This window comes from Vipera berus, assembly GCF_964194415.1.
Source record: "Vipera berus genome assembly, chromosome: 10".
NCBI classification, from domain to species: Eukaryota; Metazoa; Chordata; class Lepidosauria; order Squamata; family Viperidae; genus Vipera; species Vipera berus.
In genome coordinates, this window is record NC_138213.1 from 13,535,611 (window position 1) to 13,556,596 (window position 20,986).

The 20,986-nt window shown below is 41.8% G+C and overlaps 1 protein-coding gene across 1 annotated transcript in view; it reads right to left on the minus strand.

Moving 5' to 3' along the window:
- ADAMTS18 (ADAM metallopeptidase with thrombospondin type 1 motif 18) overlaps positions 1–20,314 on the minus strand; it is an 86,349-nt gene extending 66,035 nt beyond the window's left edge. Inside the window, exons 1-3 of the mRNA XM_081335725.1 lie at positions 20,252–20,314; positions 19,915–20,014; positions 14,943–15,259 (exon numbers count right to left, since the gene is read on the minus strand). Coding sequence (XP_081191851.1) covers positions 14,943–15,259; positions 19,915–20,014; positions 20,252–20,293 — 459 coding nt within the window. The 5' untranslated portion in view covers positions 20,294–20,314. The remainder of the gene's footprint in view (positions 1–14,942; positions 15,260–19,914; positions 20,015–20,251) is intronic.
- Between the last annotated feature and the right edge of the window lie 672 nt (positions 20,315–20,986).

Here is a 20,986-nt window from a genome sequence, read left to right on the forward strand (position 1 = left end):
GCGTATAATAGGGGTGTGTCTGTTATTAGAGTATGTAATATTCGAAAGCAGCTGAAGAATTCATATCTCAATTAACTTATATAAGAAATTATAACTTATTAACAAATAACTTGCCCACGTTGCATTAAAAAAAAAACTCCTCTCCCTATTACACCATGCATGCATGGATTTCATTCCTGTGAGCCTTAGTTTCATGGCACAGTAATAAAATTGTGAGGAACAGCTCATCAAAATGCAATTAGGACTGAACAGAAATGGTCAATCCGGATGCAAATCCTGACTTACAGTTTGGAACAAGATGAAATTCCATATTCAGGACAGAAGAAGACAATCAGACCAATGGTGTGGGCTCTAGGCTAAACAAATCAAGATAATTAGCTTTGAGCTTTAGCAATGAATCTATCCTAAACTGCATTAAATCCCAACCTAAGGGAAGCCAATAACTAAACCAGAAAACGTGGGAGTTGTATAATCAGTTCTACCCTGAAGTTCCCTTTATTTTTCAAAGCAGCTCTAAAGGGACAAGCTGGATCAAGGATGTTGCATGGATGAAACCAGAGTTCCATCACTGTCCCATTTAAATTGCTTCTTCTACATGCTACTATTGGGGTTTTTTTTTCTCAGTGGGTAGGGTTTAACAGTAACTGTTGAAGGTCAAAACTCATGTGCCCAGGAAATACATTTCTTTTGTGTTATATAGGCTCAAAAGATATTTTATACTCCAAAGAGTTAATACTGGCTTTAAAAATTACATTAGGAAGGGAAGTCATTAAGGGAAAATTATCAATTAATCGTTGTTGTTGTTAGCTGCGAAGTCGTGTCCGACCCATCGTGACCCCATGGACAATGTACCTCCAGGCCTTCCTGTCCTCTACCATCTTCTGGAGTCCATTTAAGCTCACACCTACTGCTTCAGTGACTCCATCCAGCCACCTCATTCTCTGTCGTCCCCTTCTTCTCTTGCCCTCAACCTTTCCCAGCATTAGGCTCTTCTCCAGTGAGTCCTTCCTTCTCATTAGGTGGTCAAAGTATTTGAGTTTCAACTTCAGGATCTGGCCTTCTAAAGAGTAGTCAGGGTTGATCTCCTCTAGGACTGACCGGTTTGATCGCCTTGCAGTCCAAGGGACTTGCAGGAGTCTTCTCCAGCACCATAGTTAAGGACTCAATTCTTTGGCGCTCGGCCTTTCTTATGGTCCAACTTTCACTGCCATACATTGCAATATCAATTGATAAGATATCACAAATACGTTTATAGGGCAGGACTGAAAACTTACACGAAGCTAGAATAGGGGCATTTAACCTAATGGTATTTATACATGATTGCAAAAAGGTTCCACTTATACATTAATTTTGTGGTGAAGAGGAACGCTTAGCTAACTGCAAAGCAACATTTAGTCTCTGTTAAAATGCCTGCATTCATTGAAGAAAAAACAGCGTTGCCATTTAAACTGCCGGGATGAAAGTATGAACATCATCAAAGGGAAGGAAGTATTCAGTCTCCGGCTGATTATTTTCCTACTTCCTATACATTAAGCTGTCAGAAACAGGAGCAATGTTTGAAAGCCTCATTGTCATCTCATTCAATTGTCTTGAGCAGAGCAAATCCAACAATTGCTCACTCACTCTGACAAGAGATGTCAATAGTTCTGAACTGAAAAGCAAGCCCTATAGCTCTGACCTTCTATGGCTTTAGGTTGAGAGGGGAAGGTATCAAGTATCTGGACAACCAGAATTGCTGCCATTTAATGGTCTGGATTTTGGCAGGCCAGTTATGAGACTTGCTGCTCCTCTCTCTACCACCCATAGCTAATGAACAATGACTGGATTGGTGTCAAAGGTCTAGGTCAGGAAAATGAAAATCATTCTTCAGGATTACATATCCCATATTTTGAAAGACCTCTCCTATAGAATTTCATTATGTAAGACAGCTTGTTCCTCTACAAGTTGCACAGATAACAATAGAAAGTACAAGGGACGCTATATAGAATTTTTGTGTTTTGACAATTTAGCGAATCTTTGGAAAACACCTCCAGAATATTTGATTTCATTCTATGATGATGTAGTTGTTTCATTCATTACCTGGATTTTTTTTTAAAAAAATGGTTAAAGCATACATTGTTCCCATTGGTTTGTAAGCATTTAACCAAATCATTGATATGCACCATTTCATGAGATCTCATTATAACGTAAAATGCAGAAATAAAGAATTCAAGTTTCTCCTCATATAATATTTTCCCTCCTTTTAAAATGTTTTTAAAATCCCTTGCCCATCTTCTCCACATTACAGATTTACCAACAGCACTACAGAAAACCAGATGTTAACTATAACCATCCTCTCAAAGTAGGCTGTTCTAATAAAGCTAAGCATAGTTGGGTCTGGTGAGCACTTGAGAAGATGACACCAAAAAATGGCAGAGCTGTAAATTAGATTAAGAAGTCAAAAACATCCAGAAAAAAAGCAATGGCAATCCCACTTCTATACTGTTCCAAAGAAAAATACTGGAATATTTCCAAAGTCTGAAGGAGTCCAGTCCAGTTCTAGTTCAGAAGAAATGTTACTTCACTGACTTCTCATCAGAAATGTGTTTTTAGCTGTTTTTATGACCACTGGAATGACAGTATGATTTTTTTCCCCCAAAACATGCACCTTTCTGCATCAGGCCATCAAATCTACGGTCCAAGTCAAGCAAGATTTCTGCAAATTCAGGATAACAGTCTAAATACTTTATTCGCAGTGACAGTTTCACCCTACATTGCAAAGCAAACGGGAAGCCACGGGATTAGGAGAGGAATTCCCTAATGCTTCGCTTGTTTTACCGTGAAAGAAGGCAGCGCTGTACTTTTCCTATGTTTGAACTGCAACTCATGCACCAACAAGTAGCTGATGAAAGGTTAAAATATAGGTGAGTGATAGGAAAATTTTGTCAGAAGTGGGAGAGGGGCAGTCACACAAAGGAAAATCAAATGGCTAATCAAGTCATTTGCAAAATAAATGTAAAGTTAGTGCAAATAGCAGGAAATCTCTTTAATCAGTAATATTATTTCCTCAAACAATGAAGACAGATGATAAGGCTGATAGACATAGTCTGTTGAGTAATAAGAGGAATTGCTTGGGGAAATTACAGTTTGCAGAAATTTATCCTCCTCTCTCTCTCTCTCTCTCTCTCTCTCTCTCTCTCTTTCTCTCTCTCTTTCTCTCTCTCTCTCTCACACACACACATACACACACACATACACACAGAGAGAGAGATGCAAAGGTAAACAGAAAACAGAAGGGGTAGTGCCCAAGAAAATTAACCTCAGCAGCAGAAGAAATAAACTCCATTTCACTTCCATAGGGTTATTGGTTATCTTTCTGTTTTGCTACTAATTCAGAAAGTTCGAGGAACTGCATTTCCCACATGTGAAGAATGGCATTAATCATGAGCTCCCAAGATCAGAGAACCTACCAAGGGGGACCATGAAATCAGGCACTAAGGTCTTATACAACAAGGGGAAGAATGACACAATTCTATCCTGTCTCAATTTTACCATAAGGAGCAATTCTGTCCTCTCTTTCATCATGCTTTGCAAATTTTGAAAATGGCGAACTCCATGGTCACCACTGGTTAATCCACTTTTGATCTCTACTCAAATCTTCAGATCAACAGTCACAGATCAGACGCAAAGGGCATTGATATTCTGAAATCTGCTCCCCCATAGATGCCATAGACAAATGGTGATCTCTGTTGTCCCTTATAACATTGTAATCCTTCCAAAAATACTTATTGTATGTTTTTTTTAAAAAAAATAGGGGACATTTATAGCATCTCTTCTTCACCTTCACCCAATTCTTTCACCAAAATAAATCTATTTGGCAAGTTTGTCAGCACAGGAAGAGATAGAAAATGTCCTTTAGCATCAACTTCCCATTTAAGAAATTCTTGGACCCATCTGAATCCCATTCTGATATAAAGGGTGATAAAGCATTCAATTTAATTCCTCCTTGGCTACAGTTACAAGTTTTGTCAACTCTGAATTGCAGAAGAGCTGTAAACATCAAGATTTCTTTTTTATCTACAAGTTGTTGTTTTCCCCCACCACCACATTGAGAAGTCTATGTCATTACTAAAAGAACCTGACAACCCCTGTATCAACAAATCAAGGAGAATCCAAAGTGTTTTGAGAAGTGGCTGGTCAGCAGAAATACTAGGCTATTCTAGACAAATAAATCTGAAAGATTATGAAATTACTTCCTCTGACATCATGAATTATCTCAAGTTATAAAAACAATATGTGAGGAATTTAGGAGAAGAGGTGGAGACTGAGGGTGGAGTCAAGAGAGGACTCAGTCTAGAATCATTACTGTTCAAAAATGCTCCCAGTCCAGCCTCCCTTGAATTCTGTTGACTCTTATTTAGCACCAATTTTATGCTGCCCAATTTAGTGCTGACTGTTAGTTGACTAGATTCTTGTGAATAGGCTTGAGCAATAAATCTTCTTCTTGTTGTTGTTGTTAGTTGCGAAGTCATGTCCGACCCATCGCGACCCCATGGACAACGTTCCTCCAGGCCTTCCTGTCCTCCACCATCTTCTGGAGTCCATTTAGGCTCACGCCTACTGCTTCAGTGACTCCATCCAGCCCCCTCATTGTCTGTCTTCTTAACTGCAACTTAAAGTATGGTCTTGATTCTTCAGGCCTGACATAGCATCTGTGGCCCTACCACTTGCAAATGCTCTCTGCCCATTCCATACGGGGTAAAATCTCTCATGAGCGCTCAGTGTTGAAGAAAATACATTCTCTTCCTATTCCTGGGCACTTTTATCTGGTACTGACCATAAATGAGGTTGCTCTGAATGAGCTTTTCCATTGTTCAAGTGCAGCTTCTTTAAGCATTCCAGACTCTTTTTTCCCCCAAAAGAAAAATGCTCCCTTCAGCACCGCACGTGATGTGCTTCCAATTCCAGCATCTCCTATAAAATCAGCTACATGCTGTGAATACAGGCACATGCATCTGGTTGAGGAAGGCTGTCTTGCAAACTGCTCACTGTATGGAGATCATTTGTCATCTGCAAAACAGATCCAACACTGGCTGTCTGGCAGAAACTTAAAGGTTGCCGTCATAGAGGAAATTAAAAGAGTTACATGGGAACGAGGAAGCACTCCCATCTCTACCCCCAAATACTTTTTTTTCAGATGTTTATAAACAAGCCTGGGCTGGAAAGTCAAAGAAAAGGCAAAGAGAACTAATATCGTTCACATTTTCGTGCCATATGGCAGGCATGTATTAGATTTTGCTTGTTTGGTTTCAAGCTTATGATGAAAACCTTTGCTGAATGGAAGATCTCCAAAGTTTGCTGCCTAGAACAGCATGTTCCCAAAGATGGTCTCAAGGACCACCAATAAACTGGCATGTCCTTTCATTAGCCTAGAAAAGATCATGGCAACAAGAAGAGTCACTTAAGGATGTTCTGAGTATTTTTTCAATTTATCAATTTATCAACTTAAATTCATGACAGATTTAAACTACAAATTACAGCTCTGAACTGTACAGAATGGGACCACCTTGCCTCCAGTGGCAAACTGCTTCATAGTTTTGGTCCCTGGCGAAGCAGAATCCTATCCTAACCATACCTTCAACTATGATGAGGATGTGCAAAGATACCTAAGAATATGGGATGTACTACATGGGAATAGAATTTATATGAATAATGAAGCATGAGGTCAAAGGTTAACTGAGAGGTGTGTTATGGGACAAGGAGTGGCCAGCCAGCTGTGTCTGAGACCCACACTACTGTTATTTTGTGCAATTCAGACATACAGCAAAACACAACTACTATAAATCAGAAATAGAGAAAAGGGAATCCATCTCAAAAGTGATAGGAAAATGTAGGGAAATATTTGTAAAATGGACAAAAAGATCTGTATGTAATGCACATTTGCTTATTTATATACATTAGATGCAGATTTGGAAAGAATTCGGTAATTAGTTAAGCCGAGCTGCTCATTTTTCATATGAACTTCAAATGCTATTCTCACTCCTTATAATTATTTGGTTTTAAATCAGATTTGGTCAGGCAAAACGAGAATGTCAGAGGAGACAGGGCACTCTGAACTAAAAGATGTGCCCCCTTGTGTGCCTGAAAAGAGCTTAACCTGTGGTCTTCTAGATACTGTCAATGTACAACTAAGTAGCCTTCACTCTTTATCATGTTGACTATGACCGTTGGGAGTTCTGCAACATCTGAAGAGCCACAGATTTCACTCAGAGCCATGATTTGGCAGATTTGAGCATGACATCTGGTTGAGTGAGTATGTCACAGCATGGAATTCTCTGCAATAAGCAACACAGTGTGGAAGTTAAACAAGTGGCACTCTAGGGAAAAGAAAAATTGTCAGTCTGAGACTTGTCAGAAAACATCCTACGTTCATATCTGGCCAACGAAACAAAGTCTTACTTAGTTATAAGCTCCACAACATTTGTTATAAAAATCCTTCAGAATTTGCAGTACAAGAAACCACATAACTGTATTAATATGAATTCCACTGTTTCTAGCTAAAAAAAAATTGTATTTTTTTTACAGGATTCATCATTTCAATGTTTTATCTGGATTCAACGCATAGTTATAGAAGGCAACAAGAGTTTGAAATTCTCCTCAAATATTAGAAAAGCAGAGAAACGTGAGACCCAGAAGTATAAATATGCTCCCAGAATTGTCTTTTGGTGAGTACCAATTTCATTGCTCCACTTGTAGCTTGGAATCTATTTGGCCTTCTGATAAATAAGTATTTTTCAGTCTACTATGGCAATTTTTTTGGGAATGAGCCACACACTGATCTCAGAGTTGCATGTCTTCTCCTGATCTAAAGAAACAGCCTGCAGAAGAAATTGAGGTAGCCCACTCTTTTCTCTGCCTGCTCTCCACACATTTAGGCAGTCATCTGGAGAACAACAGTAGTCTCATTGCTTATTAGACCAACTTTGCTTTTCTATGTTGGAATTATGTCCACATGTGCAAAGGCATCATACTATATGAAAGGATAAATTGTATTTGAAAGTCTACTGAGATTTTAAAAAATAAGATGTCAAAACACCTAGAAGGTACCAAAGAATTTCACTGCCTTGTGCATCGTTTGGTCAAAGGACACACTGTTTTCTTATCCAACAATTCAACAATAAGAATGGCCCTAGCCATGTATTTTATATTATTATAAACATATAGCAAAACCAGTCGATTCTTGCAAGAAAATAACTGACAACTGACAATACCAGATGGGTGTGCCATATGTGCAACAGCTGGTTGTTTGAGTATGTTGGTCTGACCTTCCACCTACATTCTATATTTGGTGAAAATGATGTTAATGGCATGAAATTATTTTGTCTATTCTTCAAGCTGTTTTTATTTGTCATTGAATTCATGACTTAATAAAGACTGCAACTAAGGCATAAAGGCACATTAGAAATCTATGTTCAGTAAGGTTCATATTATTATTACATAAGAATGACTTTGCTGGATTAAGCTAGCAGCTGATATTACCCAGCCTTCTGTTCCTCCACAGCAGATAATTAATTCAAGGATCAACCTGTAGCATCTTTTTAATAGCAACCATGTTCTTGAGCCCCCAAAGTCTCATAGCAATGCTAAAAAGTAAATAGGTGAAAATAAAGGTCATACCCTTATGGAAGACCTATCATTTGACCCAAGGTCATGTCCCCCACAGTAGCTAATCAAGGGAATAGTCCCAGAATATTTCTTCAATAAAATCAAGTGGCAAGTTTGAAATTCATACTTCCATTTGCTCAGATCTGATGACACGTATTCTTCAGCAGGATTTATTCCACCTGAATACAAGAACTTCCTAATTCAGGTTGTCCTCTCTTTCTAGTAGTAACATGGCACATTTGTACTACATTTGTACTGTGGTACAAAGGTCTTTCATCAGGCCAGATAAAGAGTTAATAGCAACATTTGTACAGGAGAGACTCTAGTAAGGCTCCATTTATAGGCTATGGATCATTTTCTGAAAACCATTGGTGAAAAGTACCAGCACTTATCCAAGACATGCAAACTGTGGTAATGATATATCAAAAAGAATCATTTCAAGCAGAACTAATACAGCTCCTTGACCTTCCAAGATTGCTCCCATCAGTTGGATCTTGTGGTGGGTTTAGACAGTTTTCATATTCACACTTTCTTAATTATGATTTATTTTGGCAGTATAAACTATGGCCTTTAAGGGTGCCTGAAATTACATTATCTCACCAGTTCAGAGATGATAGATAATCATAAATTATTTTCTCACTCCTCCAAAGCCCAAAAGATTAAATATGTTTTCTTTACCAATTGGCAAAAGGAATAAATCCTCTGGTGAGGTTGAAATCTATCGCTTACAAATTATTATTATTATTATTATTATTATTATTATTATTATTATTATTATTATTATTATTATTTCATTAGATTCAGATGCCAACCCACATCCAAACCATCTCTGAGTGGCTTCTTCATTCAAAGGTAGTCTTCTTCATTCTTTTTATTTTCTTAAAGAGTCATTGTGAGATCAGACATCAACAACTCTTTATTTATATTGGACTTGTTGCAACAAGTAATTAAACACATCTACATCTTGATGAACCTCAAAACTTTGAAATATATCAGTCAAGGGCAACAAAATATATTGTAACTTTTATAAAGTTAAATTAAAGATTCCACAGTCAAAGTGTTACAAAAGTTTGAGCAGCTCAGCTACAGATGCTGTATTTCTGACCTCTGCAAAATGATATGCAAACATTTAGGCTTCAGCTGGCAGATTCACCCCATAAATTGCAGGATCTGTTTTGTAAGTCATAGTTCAATTTTAAATAGTTCCAACACAGCGGGATTGAAAGGCAAGAAGTTAAATTGTACAGCTTCCTAACACAACAGTCCAAGAAGAAATCCCTCTATATCTTCCATTCTCTGTAAAAATTCTACTTAATGCTTCACCAACTATTTAGTGCCCTGTTTTGCCCTGTTATCTTTAACTTTCCACCAAAAGAAATGTATTTATTTAGTTATTTACTGTATGGCATAAAGTACATGGATAATAGTAGTAAAGATGCATGAAAGGACCACATGATACCATGGTACATAGTACAATGGAAATATGTAGTCAGTTTTGTAAGGTGTGAGGAATTCAAGAAGTTATACTGTATATAAGTTATAGGTTATATTGTGAAATATGTTGATTCATGAGAATAAAATAAGAGTTCTATATATTAATATCAAGGCCATTTATCAAGCAGTATTGGTTAGTTGAAGAAAAAAATTGCTTTTCCTCCTGTATAAACTCCCCAAAAGAAATTTCTTGAGCATAACAGGTGCCTTCTTAACTAAGGAATCTTTCCAAGCCTTCTTATCTGTTACAAATATTGGCACACTTCCCCCCAATTGTGATTTTTTTTTAAAAAAAATTACCTTCCAGAAACATTTTCAATTATAATATTAACTTTAAACAGTTCCTGCTATTTGGACTAGGCTAATTGAAAACATAAGGCATGGGAAACAACATTCTATTCAGCTGCATTCTTTGAAAATGGGGGGGAAATGCAGAAATTGCAAACATGGCTGTATGACCAGAGATGTCCATGTGGGGGATTAAGAAGGAAAGCTCCACGGTTCCAAACATGTGTTCAAAGATGCACAACAAACTTTCCATATATCATTATATAATAAATTACACATCTTGGACCATAATGGTGCAAGTGTTGTGCAGTGACTTTGAAGAAGCTACTTGGATGAGAAGCAAAACATTTTCAAGGAAAAGAAGAAGAAAATACAGTTGCCTTTTGGAAAAGCACCTTTGGTTTTGGATAAAAATATGGTGGATTCTTCAGAAAGTTTTTAAGAAAAAGCTAAGATTTACTCCACAGTTATTTCTACTGGGTATTATCTTGGACTGTTCTGCCATAGAAACCAAATTTGTGTTACATTTAATAACGGCAGCCAGACTTCTGGTGGCGCTATATTGGAAGAAAGAAGATTTGCCTACAATAGAACAATGGACATTTAAAGTAATGGACATGGCTGAAATGGCAAAAGTTTCAGCATATTTGAAAGAGCAATCGCAAGAAAAATATATTTTGGAATGGAGAAGATGGATGGATTATATTCAAAATAAATATGGGACTAAAAAGTTTCAAATAGCTTATGAATAATTTTTAGTAATTAAAAAGATGTGTTATTATAGTTATTATAGTTTTGTTATAAGGGAGTTAAAGAGTGGAAGGTTTGTTAATGTTTTAATAGATATTTAGCATATGTTTGTATAAGATTGTTATACACAATACCCTGTATTCTGCTTTGGGAAGTCTGGGGGGGAGGGGTGATGGGGAGGGGGGTTCAATTTATATGTTTTTTAAATTTTGTAAAACTTTTCAATAAAAAAAAGGAAAAGCACCTTTGGGACAAGAATGCAGGTGGATTTCAAGGAAATCATACTGAGCGCTAAGAATTCATAGCAGTTTTGAGCCCTTGTCAAAACCCTTTTCAAGATAATAGCAATAGCACTTAGATTTATATACTGCTTCACAGTGCTTTACAGCCCTCTCTAAGCAGTTTACAGTCAGTATATTGTCACCAACAATGTGAGTCCTCATTTTACCAACCTCAGAATGATGGGAGGCTGAGACAACCTTGAGCAGATGACACTCGAACTGCCAAACTGCTGGCAGCCAGGAGTCAGCAGAAGTAGCCTGCAGTACCGCATTCTAATCACTGCACCACTTATAAAGATAAGGCAGGTCAATGCTGTCAAATGGTACTGATATTTAGCACTGATATCACCTAGACAAATCACATAAGGGCAGAAAATATATCTCTACCATGTCATCAATGAAAGTCTGAGATTTGTTCTTATCAGCTGAAACCTCAAATGCAATTCCCATTTGACTTGTTCTACATCCAGATGACTTCCATATACATGCAGCATATATATGACTTAAAACACATACCCTACTGTTTAAAACCCAAACTAATTTTGCTTCCAGCAGTTCTGAGCAGAGTTAGTCAAACCAAGGTCAGGATTATCTGCACAGTTTGTCTGCTGTGCACTTCAAACCTACAGTAGGCCTGCCAAAAAAAGAATTTGGCAAGGAAGAAGCAAGACCCCTTTTCCACACTGAAAGGCAGACAGTAATATCATCAGCAAATTTCTTATCCAAGGATTCTCTAACTAGGTCATATCTATACAATTGTTACTTCATTTGCACATACACCAGGCTGCTAGTTGGCCAAGGACTTTCATTATGTTGACACAGCAGCACTGACTTGATCTGTAGTAGGGGAGTAATGAGGCAATAAAAGTCCCCAAAAAAACGGAGGCTAAGATATTGCTGACCAATTAAATAAATGCAGGTTTTTCAGTCTAAGCTCCTGAAGTCTCCCAAGATCATACTTTACAGTGACCGTATTATCTCATTATTATGAGGTCTTTCTTGATGACAGTAGGAATTTTCTTTTCAAGGAATCACAGATGGCCATCATAACATTTGTTTTTTTGTCTGTTGGTCAAATACAACTCTGTCCTAAATAGATGTTCTATCTTAGTCTCAGTAATGACCTCATAAGTAGGATTTCAAGAAAGCTGCTATTCCTTAATTCTTCATTTCTAGTGACATTACATAGCTGTGTTCTGTCTTTGGTCTCTCCAGATAAATTTTCTACACAGGCAAGAATAGCAAAGCAGCAGCCGAGAGACTGGGTTTTCTGAATTGCTCACACATACACTCCAAAGCGAGCAAGATCAAAGAAACCCTGCAGTCCATTAAAACGCCATTGCTTCCAAATCCCAACGTGATGTTTCGGGCTTGAAAGAATAGGCCACTGCACTTGCATTGTGGGGAAGCTACTGCTAATGAAAGGAACAATGGAATGATTAGCGCTGCCATCCATGTAGAGCAATGCAACTGTCCATTTAATTGCCAGGACTAAAATGAATAGGAAAGAAGGGCAACCTAATTGTGGAAAAGGGAGGGGGTATGGATGGTGGTAGTTACAGGAACCACATTGATATGAGAGCTTGGCTTCACACATCACATCAAGGTATAGTTCATTTGGTTACTGAGCAATGATTGACTGGATACCTACAAGTCAAAAACCTTGAGCATACAGATGTACAAGAATGGAACCTAAGACCTAAATGCAAAGACGTTATCTACCACAAAACTCATGCCTCATCCAAGAATCATTGACAATATCTTGCAACAATGATCACCAAATATGCACCAAAAAAACAAACCTTAAACCACCATTTTTTCTCTTTCCATTCAATCATGTCAAATTCTCAGAGACTGCCTCGACAAGATCCTGAGGTTTTCTTGGCAGGTTTTAGAGAAGTGGTTTACTGAGAGAAAGTGACTGGCTTAAGGCCACCCAACTGGCTTTGCAGTGGCGTAGCGTGGGGGGTGCAGGGGGGGCCGGCCGCACCGGGCGCAACATCTGGGGGGGCGCCCATTAAGCTCGCCGGAGGGGGACGATTCTGCTTCACCGAGGATCGGAGGAGCGAGCGAGTGGGCGGAGCATAGAAAGCAACCGCATTCGCTGCGCCCAGCTAGAGCGGGATCCCGTCCTCTCGCGGCTGCGGATCGCCTCCTTTCTCGGGTGGGGGTGGGGAGGCTTGGCGGCGTCTCGCCTCCCTCTCTTTCTCCCGCCGCGGCTCTCCTCCGCTTGGCTCTCAACCTGCAAGCCCGCCCCCCCGACCCAGCTCCCGCCCCCGTCTCCTCCTTTCCCGGAGGTAAAGGTAACAACTGCAGCCGCCGCACCTGCGGCTGCTTGCTGCTCCTCCTCCTCCTCCTTCTCCTCCTCCTCCTGCCGTATTGACTCTCTGTGGCCACTCGGTTCCCCCTGCAGGAGGCGATCAGGACGCCCCCCCGACACACGTCGCCAGCAGCGAGAGTTTCCAGCCAGTCCGGCGAATCTTTGGGGCGAGGTGCCAAAGAGAAGGAGGCGGCTTGGCTTGGATAAGCAGCGTCTGGGCAGAAAATAGGTCAGGCGCCACAGCAAGTATGAACTCCTGGGGTTCAGCCTAAGCAGGCAAAGCTGCAGGGTGGGTTGGTTGGCTTTTCCGGCTTTGGAATAACCTTGGGAAGCTGAGGCATTGTAAGTTGGAAGTCATTGTTGCCTAACATGTTGGGTCACCCCACACCACATACTAAGCCATAAACCGTGGTTGGTATCCAGGGTTTAGGACAAGATGGAGAAAACTAGCCAATTGTGGGATCATAAATCTTGATGAAGCCCATCATCGCTCCATGTGATGTATGCACTCAATCTACAAACGTAGTCCAAGCCTATTCACATCTGTTGTAAGGTCATTCTCTCGTGGGGTTTATCTTGACATCCACTAAGAGTGGAACAAACATGCCCCATTAACCATTTTCAACGCCATGTCCTCTCTTTGTCTCATCCTAAATCACAGCTGAGGCACCTTAAAGTTGCCTTGTTTCAGTTTTAAACTAGCATTTTCCCTCTTCTCCAGAGACCCTTTTTTGCCTTGAACCTAACTCAAGGGTAGGCAACCTTGGCTCTTTTATGACTCATGGACTTCAACTCCCAGAATTCCTGAGCTAGTGGAAGAGACTCGAGTGCTAAAATCCACGGGTTAGGGGGCGCAAATTACTTGCCTTGACCCGGGTGCTGACAACCCACGCTACGCCACTGTGGCTTTGTACCTAAAGCAGGACTAGAACTCACAGACTTTTGGTTTCCAGCCAGGTGCCTTAACTACTACATTACCAATCTGCTCTCCAATACCAATAGAGGGCAGCAAAGTGGGATTGAAATCCTTTGCTGCCACCTAGTGGTTGTCTGAATTTTTTAGCCCATATTGAAAGCCTCCTTAGAGCATTCACACTTTATTACATTGCTTTACCTCACCACTTATATTTTCTGCTGTCTTCACCCCATTGAATTGTATTGGAACAACTAGCGATTCTCTACCCAAAGAGCTTTTTACAGCCTGATGGTGATGGAGTTCAAACGGATCTCCTCTAGTAGAGGAGATATCCTTATTCCATGGCAAGTGAACTTACTGTTTAACCCAATCAACTGTAGGTTTTTCTTTAAAGAGGAGATCTCTGAAGGCTAAATAAAGGTAAATCCTCCCTTAAACCAAGATTGGTTGATTCCATGAATACAAATAATGCCATTTTCTTGGCAACAATACAAAAGTATTTGTCAGGCCCAAAGAACCAAGAATGGCATGGGGGGGAAGACTTCTGAGTAGTCACTTTATTGTTGTTTATCTACATACAGAATCTTGCCAGATTAAAACAGTGATCTGCATAATTATAGATAAACTCTGTGAATTGCTAGGGAGGGTTCATCTTTGCTCTCTTCCTGCTCACTTGATATTATTCCAAGATTCACTGTCTCTTTGCTCTCTGGGAAGGATCCCCTCCTTCCCGTGACTCCAGACCACATTTCACCACAGTATTATTACATTACCTTATACTGATTTTTTCCCCAATTTTCCAATCTAACCTATAGTCCTGAGATTGCCTGTTCATCCCTATCTAAGAACTAATCGATTCCAATCCTAATTTTTAGAGATCAGCTAAGATGGACTGGACTGATTGTGGATTGGTGCATCATATGCCAACCCAAAGCTTTGAAAGCAGTTACAGAAATTGTCCAAAAGATTTAATTGCACAGAAAGAAAGAAAAAACCAAAGTATTGAATATACAGGCCTTCATCAGACTGAATTATGTTTAGATTTAATTTGGTCAACCTTTGTTGATTTTTGTCACGTTTTGAAACAAGGCCCTTCCAACATGTCCCACTGCTACCCTCAACTAAAAAAAAGTTGTGTGATCGTGGGACAGCTGCAGGCAGCTTTAAATCAGCCTTAAGCCAACAGATGAGAACCAATGTAGTAGAAGGGGAAGAGTTTGAAAACCAGGCAACAAGGTGTAACACTTACCAAACCTGCGCACGTGGAAATGGCAACAGAGGAAGAACTGTAGTTCCTTATAAATCCCTGATAGAAACACTGTTCAACACCGCGAACCTGAGAATCGTCAATGCCATCTTTCCCAAGCACTTGGACAGTCACATCCTGGCTCAGGAAGTTCGAGGGCTTCAGCTCAAGGTGCAGTTCCCGTCCAAATGCTGCGAACCTATAGTGCAAGGAAGCATTCGCGCTTAGGGTGGACCGCTTCCTCCTCGTGCTGTGCAAAATGTCATGCGAGAGATAGGATCCACTGGAGTCCACCTCAACGGGGATAACAAAGGTGTAATCTGGAAGAAGGTTGAGAATGGGGTTAGCCACCAGGCTTCATCTCCCTACCAGCATTTGGGTGCCTTTCTGGGTCTAAGGGTTTAGCCTGCTTCCTTTGAAAATTAACTTCCAATGAGATACATTGATGGGACCAAACTTTTAGAGGGACAAGGCTGCCGCTACCATTCCTTGGGCTGCTATTGGGAGTCTTTCACTTATCAATTCACAGATTCTTTTAAAATACGGGCTTGGAGGCTGCTGGCTGTTCCTGGGAGCACAGTCCTTTGGGGTTGCTATTGGTTTTAATGTGGTATTCCATGTGCATTACCTTATAAGTCACTTATGTTCATGTTTGAATTAGAGCAGCTTATAAATTGAAGCCAGTAAAATAAATAGTTTGGGTCCAAGCTCCCCTTCCCCCATCCCTTCCCAGGGCAATTGCAAAAATTATAAAATCTGGGTTTATTCCTTTCCTACTCTTGGAACAGTCCTTCCAGGAAAGACAGAATACTGCAGCTGCAAACTTCCCTGGTTACTCTTAACTCATCCATTTGTCATTTACTTGATGACAAAGAATCACCCTTATTGGAAACCAACTATATAACTCTGCTAGACAGTCTTCTTAGCTTCGTTTCCACCACCCCCAATGTGTTCTAGTGGGAAACGCTTGGGTACTTTATATGCCCTGTTGAGCTCCTGCAGGAAATATATTAAATAATGAAACTCATAATAAGATTACCGCTCTCACTTTGGGCTTCAAGATTTCTGGCTGCAGAGTCTTTTGCTGGCTCTCCTATTCTGCCATCAAGCTATAAAACGTCATCCATCCTAGTGGACAATCACTTGACCATGAGCCAGCAGTGTGCAGCAGCAATCAAAAAAGCTAATACAATCCTGGGTTGTGTAAACAGAGGCATAGAATCAAGATCATGCAAAGTATTAGTACCACTTTATAAAACCCTAGTAAGACCACACCTGGAGTACTGCAGCCAATTTTGGTCATCATATCACAAAAAAGACGTTGAGAGTTTGAAAAAAATTCAGAGAAGAACAGCTAAGATGATCAAAGGCCTGGAGACTAAAATATATGAAGACCGGCTGCAGGACTTGGGTTCGGCTAGTCTAAAGAAAAGAAAAACAGGGGCAACATGATAGCAGTCTTCCAGTATCTGAGGGCTGCCACGAGGCAGAGGAGGCCAGGTTGTTCACCAAAGCACCAGAGGGTAGGACAAAAAACAATGGTTGGAAATTGAACAAAGAGAGAAGCAACCTAGAATTAAGGAGGACATTCCTGACAGTGAAGACCATTAACCAGTGGACCAGCTTGCCTCCAGAAATCATGGGCACTCCATCACTGGAGATTCTTAAGAAGAGGCTAGAGAGTCACTTGTCTGAGATGGTATAGGAGGGCTGGACTAGAAGACCTCCAAGGTCCCTTCCAGCTCTATTCTATTCTGACTGCACCTGCTTCCATTTCTACATCCCTCTGCTCTTTCATAAAACTCTGGCCATGAGGACTTAGAAAGTCCCGTTATTCTGGTTTGTTTTTCATAGTGCCATAGATACACTGGTTGTGTGTTATCAACAAGACAGCATTTGAGAAGCAGTATCCGAAGCAAAAAAAGGATAACAGAATAATAGCGTTGGAAGGGACCTTGGAGATCTTCTAGTCCAGCTCCCTGCTCACGCAGGAGATAGGCATGGTATCACATCTTTTAAGTTCTAGATCCCAGCTTCAAGGTACAAGCACCTCTTACGCCGAAGCACTCAGCAGAACCTCCTACGGTTTTCTGATCTCTGATAACAGCTTGTATTTTAAGTTTGTAAGCTTCTTAGGGGTTTAAGTCAGCTATTTTTAGAGGGCCGTTATCAGATTCTTTTCAGTTTTCATTGGGTTTTTTTTTTCCTTTTGATATGGTTACAAGACTAATAAACTATTCATCCATCCTTCGTTTGCATTTATTAACAATGGATTTTAAATTCCTCCTCGCGTGGGACTTTTTGAACCCTGAAAAAGAAATCCAAGAAACCAAGGCAACCAAGAAAGCTGTGCTGCTTTTCTCCATTTCATAAACCGGGGAAGAAAAGCTACTCTTTCCTTCCACCTCCACCCCCCCACACACCCCACACACACACCCTTGCATGGAGAAACAAAGATATTTTTGAATGGAGCTTTTATTATCTCCTCATCTTCACAAGCTTGCAAAGGGAAGCATCCTTGCTTGCTTCCCCCCCCCCTCGTAGAGAGAGAGAGAGGGGAAATGTTCTTGTTGAGAGCATCTCACTTTTCACCAGCAGCGCTAATCAGAATTTCAGGATGCTAAGCAAGGCTGGTAGCCAAAAATACAAGCAGCTGCATGAGAAGGGAATTCCCCCCCAGTGAGCAAAGGGGCTCCAGCGCTCCAGAGCAAACAGCTCCGCACACCAGCAGGCCTTTTCTCCACGAAAAGGGGCTCATTAGCATGCCTAGTGAAAAGTATCATACTTTCTTCCTGAGCTAACTGGGGTATCTATCGGCAGCCCCGCATGGATATCTTCAAGCAGCACATAATGCTGCCAGTTTAAAATTCTTCACTGCGGCCCGCATTGGAATGCAACAAGCGCTTGGAAGCCTCTGCCTGTTTGTTTTTGTTATTTATTTATTTATTTATTTATTTATTTATTTATTTATTTATTTATTTATTTATTTATTTATTATATTTATTTATTTATTTATTTATTTATTTATTTATTTATTTATTTATTTATTTATTAAAAGGAGATGCACTTTCAATCAATGATGGCTTCCAGCCCCCCCCCCCCGCATCTCCAGCTCTCTTTGAAATCTAGGAATCCTTCTTTGCCTGTTCACACACGTTTTCCTAGAGTGCGACTTCTCGCTAGCTTCCCCCTCCCCCGCCCAATTCTCATTCTCAACCTACGCGAAGGGTTAGAAATGCTGGATTTTCAAGTAATTCTTTCTGGTGCTATGCTTTAACTTTTTTTTTTTTAAGTGAGATTAACCTTTTTTTTTTCCTTTCTCCCCCCCCCCCTTTTTTTTTCTTAAGGTCTTTCTCTGTATTCCTTTCTTCACATCCGTATTAGGAGGAGGGACTGAGACAGATCTTGTCTTCGTATTGATCTATAATTATTTCCCCCTGCCTCTTGTTCCTATGGAAGTACTTTTTCTTTCTCTCTCTCTCTATTCTGAATAACCCTTGTAATGAGAGCGGTTGCGGTTGCAGTCTTGGATTACGGACTAGGGAGGCCTGGGTTCAAATCTGGTCTGAGATGAGTCGCCAGGTGTCTTCTCTTAGCCCACCGTGCAGATTTGTTGTGGAGGGAACACCGGAAAAGGGAGTGTTACGTACATCCCCTTAAAGCTCCAGGAAGAAAGTTTAATCAAGGATTAAGGACACTTGTTTCAAAGAGATCTTTGAAACTCAGGGTGGGAACAAGTGGCCCTATTCAAAGTAGTTGACTGTTCAAGGTAGTCCATACAGGAAGCACAGCTATGAGTGCTAATTCTATTTTATGTTTACTGTAAGATGAATTAACACAATCTTGCAAGCCTAGAGTTATTTCTCCCTTCTTCTCCTTTTGCTCTCTGGACAACTAGCTGCTTCTCCATTTCCTCTCTTCTGTGGGCTCAGCTATATTTACCTGATCATGGCTGTCCAGTCTGAGGCTCTTCCTCCTGGCTCCCGAGGGCATTCTCACACACCACTTAACCTGACTTTCCTTCACATCTACATAAAGTAAGCCTGTGATGTGGGTGCACGTTTGCAGTTCTCACGGCTATTTTCCCATTAGGATTAAGAATATAACAGTTGCATTTCTGTAACATCCTGAGTCCAACAGAGAGGCAGACCAAAACGCCTCTGCTTCTAAGCATCTCTCTGTTCCCAGGAAGCACACAAGTAGAATAATGCTCGTTACTCAAAACGTCTATGAAGATTCTCAGTCATCCAGATCCTTGTTGTCCCAAAATTGCTTTTTTTTTTCTTTTTCCAAAAGGCAACTGGATTTTCCAAGGCAAAAAGCACCTCTGGGGCATTCCTCAAAGTGTAGCATCAATGCTCTTCTCATTGACGGAAATAAAGAAGAGAGTTTACACCCCAGGGAGCTTACAGCAGAGGGAGAGGAAGGAAATACAAGCAGGGGTAAAGACCTGAGTATATTGTCCTTTCATTTACGTGTCTTTAGATTTTATTTCAGGAAGGACAGACAGGGGGATTAAGGGATTGTGCCTTAAGAGCAGCCTCCCATCCTTGGCTAAATCTCTGCATCTGATAACTTGAGATAGGAACACTCCATAACCCAATAATACCCAGTACTGCAACACTTTCACACACCTGGTCTGCCAAGTTTAGCCTGGTCTGCGCTTTTAGAAGTGGGTCTTCTCCATTTCAGCACCTCAAGGCAATGCTTCACTGGAAAAGCCCCGTTTTTTTAAAAAAATAATAATAAATAGATGAGTTATACTGAAGATCTCATGTATCCAGGACCCACCTGGCTCAATCATGCCAGGTTGAAATGGGAAACTTGGCCAGGGCACACCTGTCAGCTTCCAAGCCGGAATTTGCCTCTGCCTCTGCCATTCCCCCTCTGAGCCCAGAGCAAGGGGAGAAGGGGAGATGCCTTCGGATGCCCTTCTTTTTGAAATTTGGGAGTTGAAGGACAAAAATATACCAACCCTGGTTGAAGGCGCCGAGACCACCGCCGCCAACACCGCCGCTGTCACCGGGCAACGCTGCCGCCACAACGCTGCAAGAGAGGCAGCACAACGGGAGAATCTGCAGAAAGAGAGAGAGAGAGAGAGGGAGAGAGGGAGAGGGAGAGAGAGAAAGGGGGGGAAAGAAAGGAAGGAAGAAACACACACACACACACACACACACACACACACACAGAGGCAAAAGAGAGAGAAAGAGAGAAAAAAAACCTAAGGAGGGCTTTGCTCTCTTAGCCCAGGGACAACGGGGAGACCCGGCCGGATCGCCCACCCCACCTGGCAGCCGAGGTGCCCGTCTTACCTGCGCAACGCTGCCCAGCCAGAGGAGGGTGAGCGCGTGCATGGAGGGGCTCTTGCCAACCGCCACGGGCCAAGCCGACGGGGAGAGCTGGAAGCAACGCCTGGCTGTCTCCGCGGGACATCGGGGTGGGGTGCGGAGGGCGGGGGAGGACGGCTCTACCTGCCGCCTCCTCCGTCACCGCCGCCGCCACCGGCAGCAGCGGCAGCAGCAGCACCAGCACCAGCAGCAGCAGCAGCCGAGCCGTGCGGCGGGAGCTCCACTCCCCACCACATGGCTTCTTACAGCGCCGGGGGCAGCCCGCCTTGGCATCCCCCCGCTGCAACGCCCCCAGCGGCGGGCACCGGCGCGGGGCAGCCCATCCCGACCCAGAGAGAGAGAGAGAGAGACGCGGCGCGGCGCGGGGCAGCCCCCTTCCCCGCCTCCGCCCTGGCCAGCGCGCCCCTCCCGCGGAAAGGCGCGGGGAAAAAGGCGAGGCGCGCGGCGCGGCTGCCGCCCGGCTGACTGAATAGCGATGAGGCGCGCCGAGCCTCCGCCCCCCCCCCACCACCACAACCACACACACACACGCACGCACGCATGCACACACGCACCGACTGGGGGGGGCGACACGGGTGGGGGAAGGCGGAGAGGGGAGGGCAGGGGGGAGCCGCCAATCAGGAAGCGCGCGCCCGCGCGCAAAAGAGAGAGAGAGAATTATTATTATTATTATTTTAATTCCATTTCTATCCCGCCCTT